This window comes from Balaenoptera borealis, assembly GCF_965194805.1.
Source record: "Balaenoptera borealis genome assembly, chromosome: 15".
NCBI lineage: Eukaryota > Metazoa > Chordata > Mammalia > Artiodactyla > Balaenopteridae > Balaenoptera > Balaenoptera borealis.
Window position 1 is genome coordinate 52818028 of NC_138871.1, and position 17994 is coordinate 52836021.

General features: G+C 55.2%; 1 protein-coding gene across 8 annotated transcripts in view; it reads right to left on the minus strand.

Annotated features, from left to right (window-relative positions):
- Positions 1–17994, minus strand: part of TTC7A (tetratricopeptide repeat domain 7A) — a 184527-nt gene that overhangs the window by 48902 nt on the left and 117631 nt on the right. For 7 of the 8 annotated variants that reach the window (XM_082358066.1, XM_082358064.1, XM_082358065.1 and 4 more), the window contains 4 exons: positions 12901–13018; positions 11353–11410; positions 10093–10165; positions 7247–7407 (listed from right to left, as the gene is read on the minus strand). In XM_082358066.1, the coding sequence (XP_082214192.1) occupies positions 7247–7407; positions 10093–10165; positions 11353–11410; positions 12901–13018 (410 nt within the window). The remainder of the gene's footprint in view (positions 1–7246; positions 7408–10092; positions 10166–11352; positions 11411–12900; positions 13019–17994) is intronic. The other variant, XM_082358068.1, reaches the window with a different exon arrangement.

Genomic DNA, 17994 nt, shown 5'->3' on the forward strand with positions numbered 1-17994 from the left:
CTTCCGAGTCACCTATATGGGTCAGCACCTGGGGCCAAAGACAGGTGCCCATCGGACCTGAACAGAGCCAGCCCCTGCTGAACCGTGAACGATCTCAGCCCTGCAGTCCGTCAGTCTGTCTGTCTGCATCTGGGCCAGCCCTCCTCCAGTGGGGGAAGAGAGACACCAGCGAGGTCAGCGTCTCTGGGTGTCGCCACAGGTCACTGGCTTTGCCAATCTTCGTGATCGCTCTGGCCAAGGGCTGATGATGGAGGTTCCCAGGGGAAAGCTCGGGTGGGCCTAGCGCCCGCCTCCTCTCTCTCCTCCCAGGCCCTGCCTGGCTTGAACTCCTGGGCCAGGATCAGCCTGCTAATTATTTGTCAAAAGGATTAAGACTTGGAGCTATTCCCATTTGAGGCTAAGACAAATCATTTCTTTCCACTGCTGTGAAGAGGAACCATCTCAGGGTGCGCCTCCTCAGAACTGGGTGAGCATGAGCCTTTCCAAAACCTTTTTTTTTTAAAAAAGAATTATTTTGTAAACGGGGGATATTTTTGTGACAGCAGTTCTGGCTAAGCAAGCACTGTCCTGGGGTCAGAGGTCATCTCGTCCATCCCCCACCCCCAGGGCCTCCAACCATCTTCCCCGGTGTTCCCTCCCTGCTGCTCACCCCAGCACCCCACTCTCGGTGGCAGGGGGATGCTGGCGGAGCAGAGCTGGCTGCAGGGAAGGACATGGGCTGTGTGGGAGGCACGCACAACGGGCCCACGTTTTTACTTTCATGTTCCTTGAAAGAAGTTCCCTATAAAATTTACTCAGCATGTGCAATAAACACTGGAACACGGTACCTGCTGTGTACCTGAGGGAACCACCTCTGGCCCCTGACTCACTCCCCAGCAAACAGGAGGATGTCGTGCTGAAACACGGCCTTTGGCATCAGGCAATGCAGGTACGCCTCCAGGTCCTGCTGCTTCCTAGCAGGTGCCTTCACCTCTCTGAGCTCTACCGGATGTTGGTAAAGCAGGGACAGTAACGGCACCACCAAGGAGGGCTGTTTGGGAGGACTAAGGGCAACAGAAACTGTCAAGGCAGCCGGCCCCGGTGCACAGCCACCCCTCAAGAAAGGTCAGCCCTCATCCTGAGACCGCTCCATCATTACCGGTCTTTCCTACCAGACCCTACGCTCGGGGCAGAACCACGTCTTTCTTATCTCTGTCTCCCCAGTGCCTCACCTAATGTCACTCAACACATCTTTGTTGGACAACAGAAGAAGAAAGTTGAGTCACGAGGACTCACCGAGGCCTGGAAAGCTGTAGGGTCCCCATGACCAGGAACCAAGGAAACAAAGCTGCAGAGCATCCTGCAGAAAATCTCTCCTCTGGTCCCACTGCCCCATGTGTGCGTTCCGGGGCCCTGGCTTCTGGCTCCTGGCCCTCTGTAGTGGGGGAGAGGGTGGCGGCAGGTATGGTGAATGCACAAAAGGGGGTATTATCTCTTTAAAGGACAGTAATTAGTAATTCCAGCTGATGGCTGTGCTGCATTGTTTTAATGAAGAGTTCTATTTTTATAGAAAACACATAATTGAGTGGAAAAAGCAGGCTGTTCTCTGAGTCAGGCGGCCACGCCTCTGGAAAGTCTAACTCCTCAGCCAGGAGGCCAGAGCCTGCATGCAGCGTGGGCTTCTACAGGAAGTGGGTCTTGTCCCGGAAAACGGGGCCCAAGTCTGATGACCCAAGTTCAAATCCCAGCTTCCCTTCTTGTAGCCATGCACCCTCTGGCCAGTCATTTCAACTTCTCAGAGCTTCAGTTTCTTATCTGTAAAATGGGAATGACAGTATCACTACACCCTGGGGGCTGTTATGAGGAAACAATGCACATAAAAGGCCTAGCACTTCATAAATGGTTCAGTCCACTATGACCTGTCATTACTACTTACCTAGCCCCTATTATGTACAGTTGCTTACTTAAGCCCTCTGTGCCTCTGTTTCCTCATCTGGAAAGTGGGAGTAACAATAGTTCCTACACCTCCCACAGTTGCTGAGGGGATTAAATGAGTTAATGCACGAAAAGTGCTTAGAGCAGTGCCTGGCACAGAGCAAGCACTGGGTGTATTGTTATTTTGTTATTATTGAAGCACTTGGGGTTCAAGCGTACCAGGGTTGTTCAGTCAATCAGCTGCATTGGGTTCTAGTTCCTGCTTTGCCACTCATCAGCTTTCTGACCTTGAGAGACCATCTAACTCTCCCGTTAGTTTCTTTACCTTTAGAGTAGGAGGGCTGTAAAGCCCAAAAAGTAAACAAATCAAACCAAAGCAACGACAAAACAGGGTGAAGGGGTATGAGAGCGCTCTGAGGGCTGTAAGAGCCAACATCCCCATGTGTTCCCTTCCCTCCTTCCAGAACAACGAACAAAACAACTCCTACGGTCTACCCATCGGGGGGGTCTAGTGGTGTGCTGGGTGTCCAGCTGTGGGTTCCCTACAGGGAGGAAGGGGAGGCAGAGGACAGGCCATAATCTCTGCCCCAAAGGTGCTTCCACACTCTCGGGGAAGCTCAAGAAACACATCCAAGGCAATTAGGAAACGAAACAGAAGAAGAGAATCAGATACTCAGTTGAGTGGTTCAGCTCTGAGTACAGGAGCTTCAAGGCCTAAAGTGGAGCCCAAGGGGAGTCTCTGAGGATGGGCAGGATTTGCAAGCAAGGCGAGGTAAGGAGGGTACTTCTTGGGGCTGGACTGTCAGGGACAGGCCTGAAGGCCTGGAGGTGGGGCTCAGAGGCCCCATACGCAGCCCAGGGTGGGCGGCAGGGAGAAGGGGAGGAGCAGCCCGTATGTGAGTAGGAACCAGCCACTCCCTCGCCTGCAAGGGCTGTAATCACCTGGCTCTCACCCTGGCCAGGTCACAGGTCTCAGGCTCCTCTAAATGCCACGCCTCTGGGAGAGACTCCACCAGGGCAATTAACTGACTAAGCTCACACACTCGCTCTTTGAGGATATTATTTTAAAGCTCTAACAGGAGGGACCTCCCTAAAAGGGAGAGGGCCACAGTTAGGCCCATCTTTATTATCTTCCCATAGACTAATCCCTAACTTGCAAGGGACACTTACGGCAGCTTTTCTTAGCACTAAAAAACCAGTAATTTTTCCTTGGTTCTGGAGGATTACACTGACTCATGTCCCCCAGTCTTTTAAGGTTCACACTGATCCTCTACCTCTCAATGAATTCATTCAATGTGATCCAACGTTTAAAATCGACAGCCCATAAGCTTCCACATCCAGGAGTTAGCACCTCGTTGCTTCAAAAGCTCTGGCCCACCCACAGAACAGCTGCCTGCGCCCATGGCACCCCCGGCCTTATCCGTGCTGACCAATGGCTGGCCCAGCTTCCCTCAGCTGCAGGTCACCTCCAGTTACCCCCAGGTGACTCTCCAAACACAAATTCTTGACCTTGAAAGATATGAACACAAACCACACAGAGCCATTCCATAACCATTTTGGGGTGGAAGAACTTCCAGAAAGCAGGTCCTTAGATGGAACAAAAGTTGGCTCCCAGCCAGGTATAAGACACCAAGAAGCAAACACCTTGGTCTTGGTCTATAATCTCTGCCCAGTGAGCAGACCTGGGGACCTGAAGACCACCCACTGCAGAGGGGAGGCCAGCCCTACTTCATGGGCATGAATTCGCCTCCTGAGCCCTCTCCTGGGGGCAGAAAGGCTGGGCCACTCTTGCTTGAAAGCCAAGGGCCCCAGGCCACAGTGCCTGCCACCAGAAAATGTTGATAGGCGTGAGGATCAGGGAGCGAAGAGCTAAAACGGCTTTAAAACAAAGAATTCCTTTTGGAAAAACCTGCAAATATCTGTCTTCCTTCCTTTCCTTCCTCTTCCCCAAACAAAATAACCTAGACCATCTACCCTGCTAGTTGGAGTGTGAACAGAAGGCTACAGGGAGACTGAAGACCCTCTGACCGCAGTGTCACGTGGAGCGAGGTCTCAGGAGGGCTGCAAAGAACCACCAGCGAAGGGAAACGCTGAATGTCAGGCTAGCTTCACCGATGAGGAACTGACCTTTGGGGAAGAGTGTGCCGGTGCCAGTGATTATGCCTGGTTTAACACTTCCCTCCACCACATGGCCTGCAAGTTTACCCCATGGCTCCTGTCCTCATCAGGGGATGTGGCAGCCAAAAATGTTTTATGAACCTGGCAAAGTGATAAACTATGTTTGTGCTAATACCTTTGATTCCAACCCCCTCACTGGAGTGCTGGTATTTTAAGCGTCCCTTTGATCTACTCCAAGTCCCTAATAAGAACCATCCAATAAACACGCTGGGTTTAAGTCAGAGACATTAACAGAAGCCCCAGGACTCTGATCCCTTCTGATTGGTGGAATGCACCACTAGAAATTTATCACACGCAACCTGAGAAAAAGGTGAGGCAGGCCAGGGAGAGATCAGAGGGGTACCCTCGAGGCCAACTTGGCCTTAGCCGGATTCAGTCACGGTCTGGCCCCAGCTAATGCCTAGTTTATCAGCTCAAACATTTTCCAAAACAGCCCAGGTTTCCTGGGGGAGATGCTGTGACCGGTTCCATTTGCTTACAAGTGGTGAGCTCTGGCTTGTCAAGAGGGCCATATAGCTCCTGCTCTGGGGAGAGCTCCCTAGGGCTCCGACACCCCTTCCCCCAGGACCTTCCAAGGCCCCCAGGACCTGGGCTGGGCTGGCCAGAAACCCAAGAGGGGTGGGAGGAGGCGGCCCTGCCACCGAGGGGAGGGGAGGGGAAGGGAAGGGCAAACCAGTTTGCTCCTCTTCTGTCAGCCTGATAGCCTGGGCTTTCAAAACCGGTCTGGCAGGCTGCCAGGTCTGGGGCGGGAGCAGTGACTGACAGGCTGGTTATTGGAAAGCTCCCATCATTAGCCCAGGAATGTTGTTTGGTTACTATGGCGACCTCCCCTACAAGCGGCCTGACTAAAGCACAAGGAATCTGCTACCTAAAACCAGCACCCCACGGAGCCCATGGCTTCAGGGACCAAGCTTAGCAGTGGCCTGTTCCCCATGACCCTCCCGGCTGAGCCTCCCAATCCCAGGACTGGAGAAGGGACCAGCAAAGGCATCTCCAAATTTGCTGTGGGGATCTCTTGCATTCCGAGGCCTGGCCTGGCTTGGAACCCAGGTGCAAATAGGGAGCCTGCTGCCCCCTTGAGGCCCCCGGCAAAGTGGCCAGCAATGGCCAGGCCAGCACATGTGTCCAGGGCTCCGTCGGAAGCCCTCAGGATTTCAGGAAGCTGCTCGGGTGTCTGGTTCCCACCATGGCAAGTTCCCACTGTCCCCGCAGGCCCATCAGTCTCTGCCTCACCACGTTTCTGCCTTTTTAAACTCAAGCTCCATTAACTAAAGGTCACCCCACGGCTTGGAAATCAAGATCCTCTTTGCTTTGCTTTCTAATCCCTGAATTCAGGAAGATTTTCAAAAGTCAACTCCACAAAAGCTGGGTTTTCCTCCTGGAGTCTTGAGTCGGCCCCCCGGGAATGGCAACCTCCTGTGCAGCTAAGGAGCTTGAACACCTTTTCACAGCTTCCCCTGCCCTCATGTGCAGGACGCCCTCCCCCACCTCCTGGCCCACTGCGGGCACTTGCCTCCCTAGGGTCCCAGGTCCCAGCCTTACACTGTGGACCATCTTCCAGACCCACCCCCACTGCTGTCCTTGAAGCCAGTTGTAAATTGACTGTGAGATCTTTTCTTGTCTGAGTCTCACAATAGTCCTTGGAGGCAGGACAGATGTCAGTCTTTCAGCAGCTGAGAAGATGCAGGGGCAAGCTGCTAGAGGCACCACAGGTGACAGCCAGGGACCTGCTGTGGCTCCCATAAGGGCACAAGCGCAAGAGGAAAGGGGTCTATTCCACCCACCAGCATCCCCCTGGGCCAGGCCTCCCAGACCCCTGACACCAGCCTGCCAGCCTCTCCTACACTAAGGCAGTCTCTGCAGAAAGGAGGAGCCTCTACAAGGTCTCAGCCACCTGGGACCAGCGAGGCACTGGGTGGCAGACAGACCCAGACCAGGGGCCTTTAAGTGCCTGCAATACAGACTTTGTTGAGGACGCTGAGGTCAGGGCGAAGGGGGCTGAGTTTTTTGTTTGGCTGCAGTGATATTTACTGGATCAGGGGTTTAATTAACTGGAGCCACACACAGCTTGTTCCCAATGCAGGGCGCAGCTGCAGAAGCAGGATGCACTTTCAGTTGAAGAGCAATGACATTCTTCAGTGATCCCTGACCAGTAATGGACTCAGTGACATTTCCTGCTAATCCAGGGGTCTCATCCATGGGGAAAAGTATGGACTTATTTGCAAAGAGCCATGGTCACACCCTAGGGTCACTCCACAGGGCTGGGTGGCAGGTGGATTTTCCACCCCCCACTCAACTCGTGCAGTCAGATGGGAGACGCTGGCACGGGAGGATCCTGCACTGGGCTGGGGGCACCGAGGGGCCAGCATGTGGGCCCCCTTCCCTGGCTTCCACAGGACAGCTCTGCTCCCATCTGTTCACGGTTTCCACCTGCATGCAAGATTTCACTCAGAAAAAGGACAGTGTCTGATGCCTGGCCCAGCCTCTTGTTTCTTCTGTGACATGCACTCTGACCCAGGGGCCCGGTGAGGCGACCCCTCCCCACTCTAGGATTCTAACCCTCTCATTGTGACAGTTTCTGTTTCCACCGAAGCGTAACTGACAATAAACGCACACACACAGAGGCACACTCATACACACATATGTGCACACACATGGCTGGCAGCAGACCGTGCGTCAGACCCTACAAGATAGGCATGAGGATGGAGCTTGGAAAAAAAGCCAGGTAACTGGTACTGGAAGAGGAGGACCTTTGTCCTTCGTGTATTTGTATAAAAGTAAAAAATAAACTTCTACACAGTAGGTCTTGCTGTATTATATTTGGGATTAGGTAACTAATCCCTTGTCCGCACAGGCTGTTTTATCTACTTGTAGTATTCCCTAAGCGACCTGTATTTTAAAGTGAACTGATTTCAGTTTTAGTAATCTCTCAAATGCAGGGTGGAGACCAAGAGCCAGGGCTGTCTCCCAAATGCAAACAACAGGCTACGTGGAGCTGCCCTCGCACCCCACACCAGGTGTGTGCCTTCTGCTCACACCTGGCCAGAACAGAATGCCAGAGCCAGGCTCCGCCCCCACAGGTCCCCGCCCCGCCCTGACGCTCAGCGTGTGCACGACCAGCCCGCCAGCCCAGCAGTGTCCATGGGGAACTCACTTGAAGTTCTCGGGATACTCCGTGATGGCCATGTTGATGACGTCCAGGGCATGCTGATAGTGTTTCTGGGCGGAGAAAAGGAGCGCCAGCAGGTGGAGGGCATTGGCGTCATCCTTGCACACTTTCAGGGCCTCCTGCAGCTGCTCCATGGCGCTGGAGATCTGCCGGAGAAAACTGCCAGCTGAGCGACCTTCCCCAAGGCCCACACCTCTCCCCGGACTCTGGGGCCAGGTGCCAGCCAACAAGGGTGCAGCAGACTCAAGTGAGACCCCAGGCACTGTGGGGCAGGCAGGGGCTCTGATGAGAAAACATCCTCCAAAGTCAGGCCCTGGAAGCTAGTGCTGTCCCCACGCAAGAGGGAAAAGAGGGGCAGGTTCACAGCATACCACGAAGGATCGGCCGGGAAGCACCAACTAAACCGGAGGAGTGGGGCTGTGAGGAGAGGCCACCTGGACCACTAGCTACGGAACTCTTCTCCGAACCTGTTCACGCAGTGATGGGGGCTGACAGACAAATGCTGCCTCCTACTCAGAGGCTCACAGTGGCAAGAGCTTAGGCTCTGGGGTCAGATGGGGGCATGGACCCCAGCTCTGCCACTTCCTAGCTGGCGCCCAGGGCAGGGGACTTGGCCTGTCTGAGCTGCAGTCCTTACGCTGCAAAATGAGGGTAACGGTCATACCTATAACAGTGGCTGAGAGGGTGAGACGACGTAGGAAAAATGTCCTGCTGAGTATCGAACACGTTTGAAAACGTGAGTTTCCCTCTTCAAGCCCCCAAAGCCCAGGCAGCTACTGAACAGGTAAGATCCTTTCTTCCAGTCCTGAGGGACGTGTTCTCTCAGGCGCTCAGGCCTGGCAGTTGTGTCAGCTCCTGTGACTCTATCCACACCAGGACCCCGTCCTCCCAGGAACCTCAGGAGCCCTTTTCAGAAAGTCTTGTTCTTCACCAAACCTCAGACCCCGGTCTCCAATGCTCCTTGAGGGGCCTACAGGACACAGGTCAGCTGGGGCCTCTGGTCCCTGGCGTGCCTGGCACGTGCCTGGTCTCCACCCGGCCTCTGCACAGGCTGTGGGCACTACTGCCAGGCCCAGAGTCCTCCCACGGGGACCTCCCCTTGTGGAAAGGTCATGGAAAGTAAAGGAGGAAGCTAAGGTCAGCGTGGCTCCTGGCCTGGCTTGCCCCTGCCTCCCCAAGGCTGCTCCCGCCCCGTTATTCTGGGCTGGGTGTCCAAATCCTCGGCCCTCACGACTTGAGCAGCCATGCATGCTCTGGGCAGGATGGGCCAGAGGAGCTCAGAGACCCAGGCAGGCAGACAGGACTTAGAGTTCGTTCAGGGACCTTCAACCCCCTGAGGTTACCAAGATCTGGGTCCCCAAGGACAATGGGTGACAGACTCCACTGGCCTGGCCCAGTCATCTCTCTGGGAGGACAGACACCATTCATCAGAGGCGGCTGAATACTTAAAGATATTAAAACATGCATCACCAAAGGTTTATCAGGAACTTGATTGGCAAGGAAAGCACCGGTTCTTTTACAGAGGGCTAAAAATAAACTGGTCTCGGGTATCTTTGCGTCCATGCTCCTGGGAGCACCAGAGCAGACTGATGTTTCTGGAGAGAGCAGCAGAGAGGTACGAAGTGCCTCCTCCAGGACCTGGAAGTCAGGAGCCAGGGGCACAGGGGGAGAGGGGCTGGAAACACAGCTCCCTGAAGATGAGACCAAGGGCTAGAAGTTGACATCGACCAGTAAAACCAACCACCAGGCCGGTGGACAAGGCTCCAAGTGCCCAGTCTCCAAATGGGACAGGGGAACAGGATACTTAGAGCCCCATGGGGTTGCTTCACTGGGTCAGAGTGGGCTCCGGAGCAGCCACTGTGCTGGCCTGGCCAGTTCCCAGTTCCTGAGCTCAGGAGAGCTTCAGCGCCTCAGGTGTCAAATGGGGCCACCGGCGCCCTCCTCATCAGATGCAGGGCTCGCCCAGGCCAGTGGGGGTACGGCAGCACCCTCGTCAGCCAGGCTGCCTGTCACCTGACCGCGAGCAGATGGGGGCTCTGCGGACTCCTCTCCAACAGTCTGGAGCCCAGCCCGGGTCCCTGCTGGCTTGTCTGCAGTTCCCGAGTGGCCCAGCGTCCACGCTCACCCGATCAAAGCCACCGAGAGGTCCTGCTTCACACAGAGCACCAGCCTGAGGGGCACACGTGAAAGCAGAGACTCTGAGGGGCCTGGGCGACGGGAGCTCTTGCTCGTTTCTGAAAGGCAACTGGCTGGGTGGGTTGCCCGGCCTCACTCCCTGGACAGACCAGTGTCCTCTCAGCACCAACAGCTCAGCTTGGAGAAGGAAGGTGGGTCGGCCCGGAGAGCCATGTAGGTCGAAGGTGGTTGGCGGACAGCAGGCCCCCGTCAGCCCCCGGAGGCCGAGCCTGCCGGTGGCGTCCACAGGGTTGGAGGAAAGCTTTGGGTCACACAGAAACAGCTCCACACGCCAATCACTCTACTCCTCCAGACCCCTGGGGAAAGCTCAACAGAAGGTGAGGACACAAGCAAATGTTTATTGTGGTCACCTGTCAACTTCTCAGGAGACGGACATATTGTAGAAGGAGTGAGGGCAGAGAATAACCCCTTCCTGTGGGCCCACCATGGGCCAGGGGCTTTACCACATTAGCTGACTTAATCCTTACTAGGCCCCTCTGAGGTGGAGTATGAAGGTGCTGACATAGCAGACAAGGAAATAGAGGCTCAGAGAGGTCAAGTCACTTGCAAAGGGTCACACAGCTGATAAAGGCAGTGGGGCCAGGAGAAGATCAGCAGCCCCCAGAGACCTGGGTGTTAGAATTGTGAGGACTCACCTGGCGGACGAGGGCCAGCTGCAGGGAGACATAGAGGATGACCTGGGGGTCACCGGGCGCCAGCTGCTGGGCTCTGTATGGGGCAAGGGAGCAGCAAGTCAGCCATCAAGGTCGACAACCAGTGTGTGACGTGGGTCTCCAGCATGCCTGCCCTGTGCTGGGTGCTGCAGGGCCAAATGTTGGAGATTCTGCCTGGGCCCGCTTTGGAGGGTGCCCCGCGGGAGACGATGGCTGGGGCAGAAAGCCCACGGGCAGCCCAAGGCAGGGGCAGTGGGTGCCGAGAGGGCTGGCTCTGGCTGAGGTGGGGGCCGTCTGGGAGGACAGGACTGGTGGGTGGGGGAAGCCCCTCTCCTCCGGGCAGCTGTTGACCCGGCTGTGGCCTGGTACAGAGGCTGTAGTCTGCCCTCTCCGCCGCGGGACAGAAGGGAACAGTTCCCGGAGGACGTGGGGCTAGGATGGCCTCTCTGCGCAAGAAGCGCTGGGAATGAAGAGCCAGCGGGGGAGGGAAGGAGATGTCCCCTGATCCTGGGAGTTCAGAGGGGGTTTGCCAGGATGGGCCTCTCCTTCCTCCCTGGGCTTGAGAACAGCCTGCCCCAGAGGGGAGCACCCAGGAAGCTGGCATAAGGAGTCCAGGGCAGGCCCCTACCCAGCAGCCGCCATCCGTGCTCTGAGGGAGCAAGACACGCGGGGCTCATGGGGAAGTGCCCTGTGATGGGCCAGAGGAAGGGAGGGGAGGGATGATCAGGTGGGTCCCCAGGCTGTGGTGGAGAGAGGGCTCAGCCAGGATGGGCCTGGGGAGGGAGGAAGGGCTGCTGCTGGGGGAGGGGCTTCTCTGCCTCCCCCTCCCTCCCCTTCCTCCCTCCCTCCTGGACTCTGGGCTCCCAGGAAATCTGTGAGGACTTGGGGTAGGCGTCCTCACAGCCCTCAGGTTGCAGAGGGGCTGGCAGGAGGCAAACACTCTGAGTCCCTGCTATACTTGTAGGTCACTGTGCAAGGTGCTTTCCTGCTATAGCTCACGTCCCCTGAGCTCAGCAGGACGGGAACGGAGCCTGGGGGGAGCTCTACTCGTGTGGAAGGGCTCAACCCGCCCACCCAACCCCAAAGGCCTGTCCCTGCTTCCTGTGTGAGCTCTCAGAGCCTCGGTTTGCTGGTCAACAACATGGGGACAGAAACCTTTGCTCTGTCTACACCAGAGGGTCTCCTGAGAGAACATGAGACCGAGCCACCTCGAGCCAACGCAGCCATTCGGGCCTCCCTCACCTCTCCAGCGTCTCCAGTGCTTTCCGGTGCAATTCATCTTGCTTGGATTTCAGAGTCGCTGCAGGAGACAGGATGGAGACGAAGCCATGAGGGGCTGCTGGAGGGGGGCCGACCCAGCTCTGTCCCACCCAGGGCACAGAGCTCTGCAGGGAGAGCCCCCACCGGGACCCCGTCTGGCAAATGCTCGCACTCAAGCAGCTCCGGAATGCTGCCACCCTCTGCTCTGGTTACTGGGGGAAGGGGTGCAGGTGTCGCCCTGGTCCTAGCCTCCTGGCATGATTCTTGACACAATAGATCCTTGTACTCCTTTGCCTTCCTTGCCACCTGGGCCACACTGACCCTTCCAAAGGCCCAAGCCTCTAGGGAAAAGTTACCACCTCTGTCCTGGCCACATGCCTCCCTGGGCTTCCTCACTGATGAGGCTTCTTCTTTTCTAACCATTTCAACCAATTTCAAGTGGACGATTCCGTGGCATTAAGTACATTCGCCATGTCGTGCCACCATCACCACCATCCGTCTCCAGATCTTTCTTATCGTCCCTAACAGACTGTCTGTACCCACTGAACACTAACTCCCCTCCCACGAGGCCACCAGAAACCTCTATTATACTTTCCCCATGAGGCTTCTCGATTTAACCCAAACCGGGCACCTTTCTGGTAAATTAAATCATCTTTAAATGCGGTAGCACAGGCATTCGAAGCCTTAGCAGCACACTGAACCCCTGGGAAGCTTTAAAATGACTGTTGTCAGGCTCCAACCAGACCAGGTCAAGATGCTGCTGGCATGGATGGATGTCAGGGGTCCCCAGCTTATAAAGCAGCCCTGCTTCTAGAGGATTAAAGGCACGTGGAGGGTCTCTGGACTCTGACTGAGGGACTGATGACTCCCTCACTTGACCAGTGTGTAGGGACACCCGGGTTCCTTATCAGAGCCTCACCGATACCTTGAAGAGACAGTGACTACCGTCACTCAAGAACAAGGAGCCGGCACGGCACGGCACCAGGATCTCACCCCTCTTCCTCCCCTCGTGGTGCAAGTGCCAGCTGTTCTTACCTCTCGTTGTGTGGGGCCTCTGAAGCCTGCTCCCAGGGGCTGGCATTCAGGCGGTGTGGGTTGGGGCTGATTAGTATTCCGGGTTTGGTCTGGGTGGGGGCCTATCACTCCCTTTCCCTCAGGCTGCAAGGATACAGAAGTAGGTGGCTGCCGATCCCTGGGGGAACATACGGCTGAGCCGGCGGGGTTCGGGACAGAACGCCAGACTCCAGGCGGCAAACCCACGCACCAAGCACAAGTATTCAGTAAACGCCTGCTGTGTACCCAGCTCTATGCCATGCACTGGGGGGATTTAAAAGACCCCAGAAGATGACAGTGGTGCTGACGGTTAAGGTGAACCAGAAAGAAGACACTGTGCGGTCAAGGGCTGGTGGTGCATCACAGACGGCAAGCGCCACAGGAGTTCCAGGGGCAGAGGTCAGCGTGGGCTTTGCCGGGGGGCCATTAGGAGGCCTGAGTCACCCCGAGCAGAGGCTCCTAGGCCCCAGCACTCACCGTCGGTGGCCTGCAGGCTGTAGGTGAGACCCAGTGCCAGGTAGCCCTTGGAGAGGAACTCCCCGGCTTCCTCTCCGAGCTGGATCACCATCATGGCGAAGCACTGCGCCTCCTTCAGCTGCAAAGAGGAGAGGCGCAGGTCACCGAGGAGGACCGCCATTCATAGTCGCCAGCCCAGGACCCTCAGAACTGCAATTCCTCGTGCCTGACCACAAAGGCCAGGCGCCTTCCTGAGGCCACACAGTCACTGAATGGAAGGAGAGCTGTTTCTTCCACAAGCAACAACCTGGACCTTTTCCCCCACCCAGAGGCCTTGTGCTCAAGATCACGGGACGCCACCTCTCACAGGGAAAGCTTCCCTTGCTCCAAGGATCCAGCTCCCCGACAGCTGCTCTGCTGAGAGCCTGGACCCAGGAGTAGGCCAGTCTGTGCCAGCTCCTTTCCTCACTCTGCCCGTGTCTGTCCCTGCCCCGCTCGGCAGAGAGAGGGAAGCCGGGAGTGGGGGAAGGCAGGGCTCGGGGACTGGGCCTCTGGGACACCGCAAACCCTGCAGAGCGGGCAGGCCACCACGCTGGCTCTGGCTGTGGCCTTGCTCCCTGACACCGGGAGCTCTAACTTTTCAGGGGAAAAAGGCCTGGGGTTGTTTTTGTCCTGAGAGCAGGAGGGACTGTTCCAGTTGGAAAGGGACCAACTGGCGCAGGTCACCTGTGCACATATCACACACAACATGTGACACGGAGAGAGGGGCACGCAGGCAGCCCTCTGGGGCACCCACGGCAGGCAGGCCTGTTGGGAGGCAGGGAACAGCTGGGGCCCTCAGCTGTGCCCACTCAGGGCCCACAGGCCTCCCAGAGGTCCCCTCCCTCCTACCCACCCAGGAATGTCATCTGCCCGTGTGCCTGCTGTGGCAGTGTCACCAAGAACAACTGGTACCGCCCCCAACCAAGGGGCTGAATGATTCATACCCACAGCCCCACTGCCGCCCAGGTGTCAGGGCCCCCTTGTGTGGAACATCTCCCCTCCCCCATCCGGAGGGGCCCACAAAGTGAAGCTGGGTTCTGGCACCCCAGCCAGTGAGCCCGCACTCTGCTCCCGTCCCTGCTCAGGCCACCCCACCCAGCAGGAGAGGGACAGCTCTGTGCATCTTGTGGCCTCACCACTGGCCACAGCTGGGGGCACTGGTGGACTCTCCCTCCTTGGAGTATGAGGGGACCCTGAGATAGAGGCCATTAGCCGTGGGGAGGCGAGTTGGGCTGAGTTCACCATTTGGGCACAGCCATGGTGAGCTATGTGCAGGAAAAAGGCTGATGGAGCAGAGAACCCACTGAACAGAGGGGATAAAAAACCTCAAACTACAAGAGAGGCAGAGCAGGTGAGGTGACAGCCCAGAGAGAGATGGTGGGAGGGGGGCTGAATCCCAGCAGCCTGGCCACCATCCCTGACAAATGCCGACAATGGCAGCTCTCTAGCCCCACTGTGGTAGAGCTCAAGCTGCCGGCCTGGGTAGTGGGCCACCTCCAGGTTGGTGGGCTGGTCACCGAAAGGACATGGGCGTCTGGGGAGCTGGGCCTGTAACACCATCAGGCCTGAGGTCTTGGGCTTCGGGGGAGGCAGCAGCTCAGTAAACCCCACAGCTGCCTGCTGCCCAGTGTCGGCTGGCCGGGTGGACCCAAGTCTGTAGATGCGGAGATCTGTTCCCCGGAGCACGTGGCCCAGCAGGACTCAGGAGAGCTGCGGGGCCCTGAAGTCAGAGCCAGGCTGAGCGAAAAGCACAGGACAAGCCCCGCGACACAGGCTCGGCCCGACAGACATGGGGCCTTGAGCAAGTCGCTTCATTTCTGTGTCCCAAAGGGCCTCATCTACAAAATGGGGAGCTGGACCCCCTCCCCCAGTGTAACTACTCCTCCCTACAAACCTCCACTGAGGCTTCTGCAGCACCCGGCTCTATGCTGGGCCTGGCTGGGGAGGCCCAAGGACACGGGGGCAGGATGCCCGGATGAGCGTGCACGGAATCCCTAAGGAGGGGGAGACCCCACAGGACAAGGTGGCTCTTAATTAAGGCTCCACTGTATGGTGCTGGCCTGGGGCCATGGGAGCTCCAAGAGCAGGCAACCTCCTGGCGGGGGTTGTCCAAGGAGGCCTCGTGGCAGAGGGCGGGCAGGAGGCACCAAGGGAAGGGTAAGTGAGCACAGCATCTTGCCTCCCTGTTAATATCCCTACTGCTGGTGCGGCTGGTCTCCCACACTGTCTTTAGGCATCATTATGCCCCATTCAAACAGGAGCGAGCTTTTTGATAAACCACCAAGTACGAATTATAAATAGAATTCAGAAACCTCTTGCACTCCATGTGTATACACTCTTCTCACGGCCATGTCCTTCTCCTCAGCAAATGCCAGCTTCTATCTCCTGCAACCCATGTAGAGAGGGTGCCAGGAACAAAGCTCGGCAATTATTGGCAAACAGGGAAAAGTTACTCTCCGATTTATATATATCATATTCTGGATTAATAAAGCTCACCATCCTTTAGCTTTACAAAGTGACAATGTACATCCTTAGCTTGTCCAACTTGTGGTCCACTCTGACCCCAGGTTAGTAGCTGTCCTTGGCCAGTACTTGCCAGGCTTGCCCACATAGTTTAAAATGGTCTTTAAGTGTGGTGTCAGCATCTGTCTCAAATCAAACCCACAAGGCTTCAATGTACCATTTTCTTACATGGCCGACACCGTTTTGATTTCTCTTACCTACCACAAGAGTTTTTTGCATGTGGAGTCATGTGATTATGAACGAAAAGAAGTATTATCAATTCTATTAAATATGATAATATACAATATGATAACATACAGTATTAATATATTTATACATGGGTGCTCTAACTAGCTAGCAAAATGGAAAAATGTCGCATTAAAAATCAACAAAAAACCCCAATATGTTTGGGGGTCAAATATAAAATATATATTAAAAAATATGTACATAACGCACAATTCCCGTTCATCTAAGACAGGAGTGGGAATCCTAAAGCCCTTGAAAATATGGCTTTGCCACCTTTGTTCTGAAGTATGATAATCCCACCTAAATCCAGAGTCAGCACCATGCCCATGGGTAAATTTTCCATGCAGAGAGCAGGACGGCCTAGCAGCTTAGAACACAAGCTCTGGGGCCAGGCTTCCTGGGCTCAAATCCTGGCGTGGCTATTTACTGTGTGACCTTGGGCAAGTCACTTCACTTTGCTGTGCCTCAGTTCCCTCTTCTGTAAAATGAGGATAACGGGCGTGTGTCTCACAGGGTTGCGGGGAGGACTGAATGAGATAAAGACACAATGAATGCTCAGAACAGTGCTTGAATAAACATAAACTACTATTATTACTATTGGTTGTGATTTTAGATCTACAGTTAATCTTCCAGAATTTTTTAAAGTCTCAGCCTAGTACACGTGGCGAGTGCCATCTGAATAGAGTCCCTGTCCCCTAAGGCTACATGAGCTCACTGACAAATTAGGAAGTGGCATCAAAGACCCTCCTGGAATCCAGAGAGGGGGCACCACTGTCTGCCTTTTGTCTCTGTCCTGACCCTTCGTCTCAGATAAGGAGCAACTCTACACAAGGACAGCGGGGTCTCCCTGTGCAGTCAGCTGTGCCAGGTCGGTCAACCTCTCTGTCCCGTGGTCTGGGACACACATACGTGTAACCACCCACCTACCCTGTCACAATACTCACCTCTACTGGGGGTAATACACTCGGATATTTTCTTTTTTTTTTTTTTTTTTTTCGGATATTTTCTATGCTATTCTCTGATTATCTATTTCTTTTTTGAAAAAGTTCTATTTCACAATCCACTAATGAGTCTCAACCTACAATGTGAAAAGTAAATTGCTGATTGATCCACCCAGCGCCTGCCCATCTACAACCACCCAGCCGTCTAGTACCTCACCTGCCCCTTCCAATCTCCACATACTTCCTCCTGTGGCCTCCAAAGTTAACAGCTAATGGCTCTGGAGTTGTGCCGCTACTTCTGCAAGATTTGCTCGGGTTACAGCACTGGGACCTCCTTGCTCATCAAGATACTTCTAGGGTGAGGGGTTTCCAAAGCTTTCAACCATTCTCCTCCTACACTGCTTTTTAATACCTCCTTTCCTGTGGAGGCCATGTAACTTTGTCACAAAACCCAGGTGGAGATCCTCTCCCTCTTCCTCCCTTGCAATTCTAGAGCGGTTGGGTGCCCACCTGGCATGTCATAGCACGGCAGCCACTTGATGGAATGGGTGTCTTATACCTGAGGTTCTGAGACACAGGGTGCTTAGGGAACCTATCCAAGGTCACCTGGCTGGTAAGTGAGAGAACTGAATTTCCAACCCAGGTCTTCTGAGTCTACATCTGGATCTTTCTGAGCTGCCTGATTCATGGCTGCCTTCTGTGGGTCTTCATTTTTCTCCTCTCTGTCCCTTTGGGAAAAGGATGCATCGAAGGATGTAACGTTTTGACCCTTTGCTTTTGCTTTCTGTAAGTACGGAAAGCGTTCCCATGCCTTTCCAAGTTCCTGCACCTCTCCAGTTCTCCTCGTTCGGTCCCCACACAGATAGGCTCCTGGCTCGTACGCTCTGCTCCTGCTCAGGCTGCCTGGTTCATCTCGGCCAAAGAGCTCGTACCCCTGGGATCTTCACCTCTTCTTCCCTCCCTGGGAACCAGAGAAAGGTCATTTCTGAGCCCCCAGAGCTCTGCTTAAACAACACCTCCAGTTTCTCCTTAGTTGCTTCCCATAGGATCCAGGACCTGTTGTCATCTGCTCTACTGAAAATGCACTTTTTTCTTCTTGGAAGGAACAGGTACTCTTCCTAATTTCCACATGCTCGTGGCAGGAGAGCTGGCATTCTTTCTGGCCTCCTGAACACTTAATCCATCTTCCTGGCCCTCCCCATCCCTGAATCTCAAAAATGAAGGCAAAAACACAGAGGCGCATCCTTTCTGAGAGTCTGCTATTTTGAAGGGGCTGTCACAGGGATGGCTGCCATTTACCAGGTACCTCCCACATGCTAAATAAGCAGGGACACTGCTCAGCTCTGGCCGTCAGAGCCACCCTGTAACGGTGGATGTGACTGTT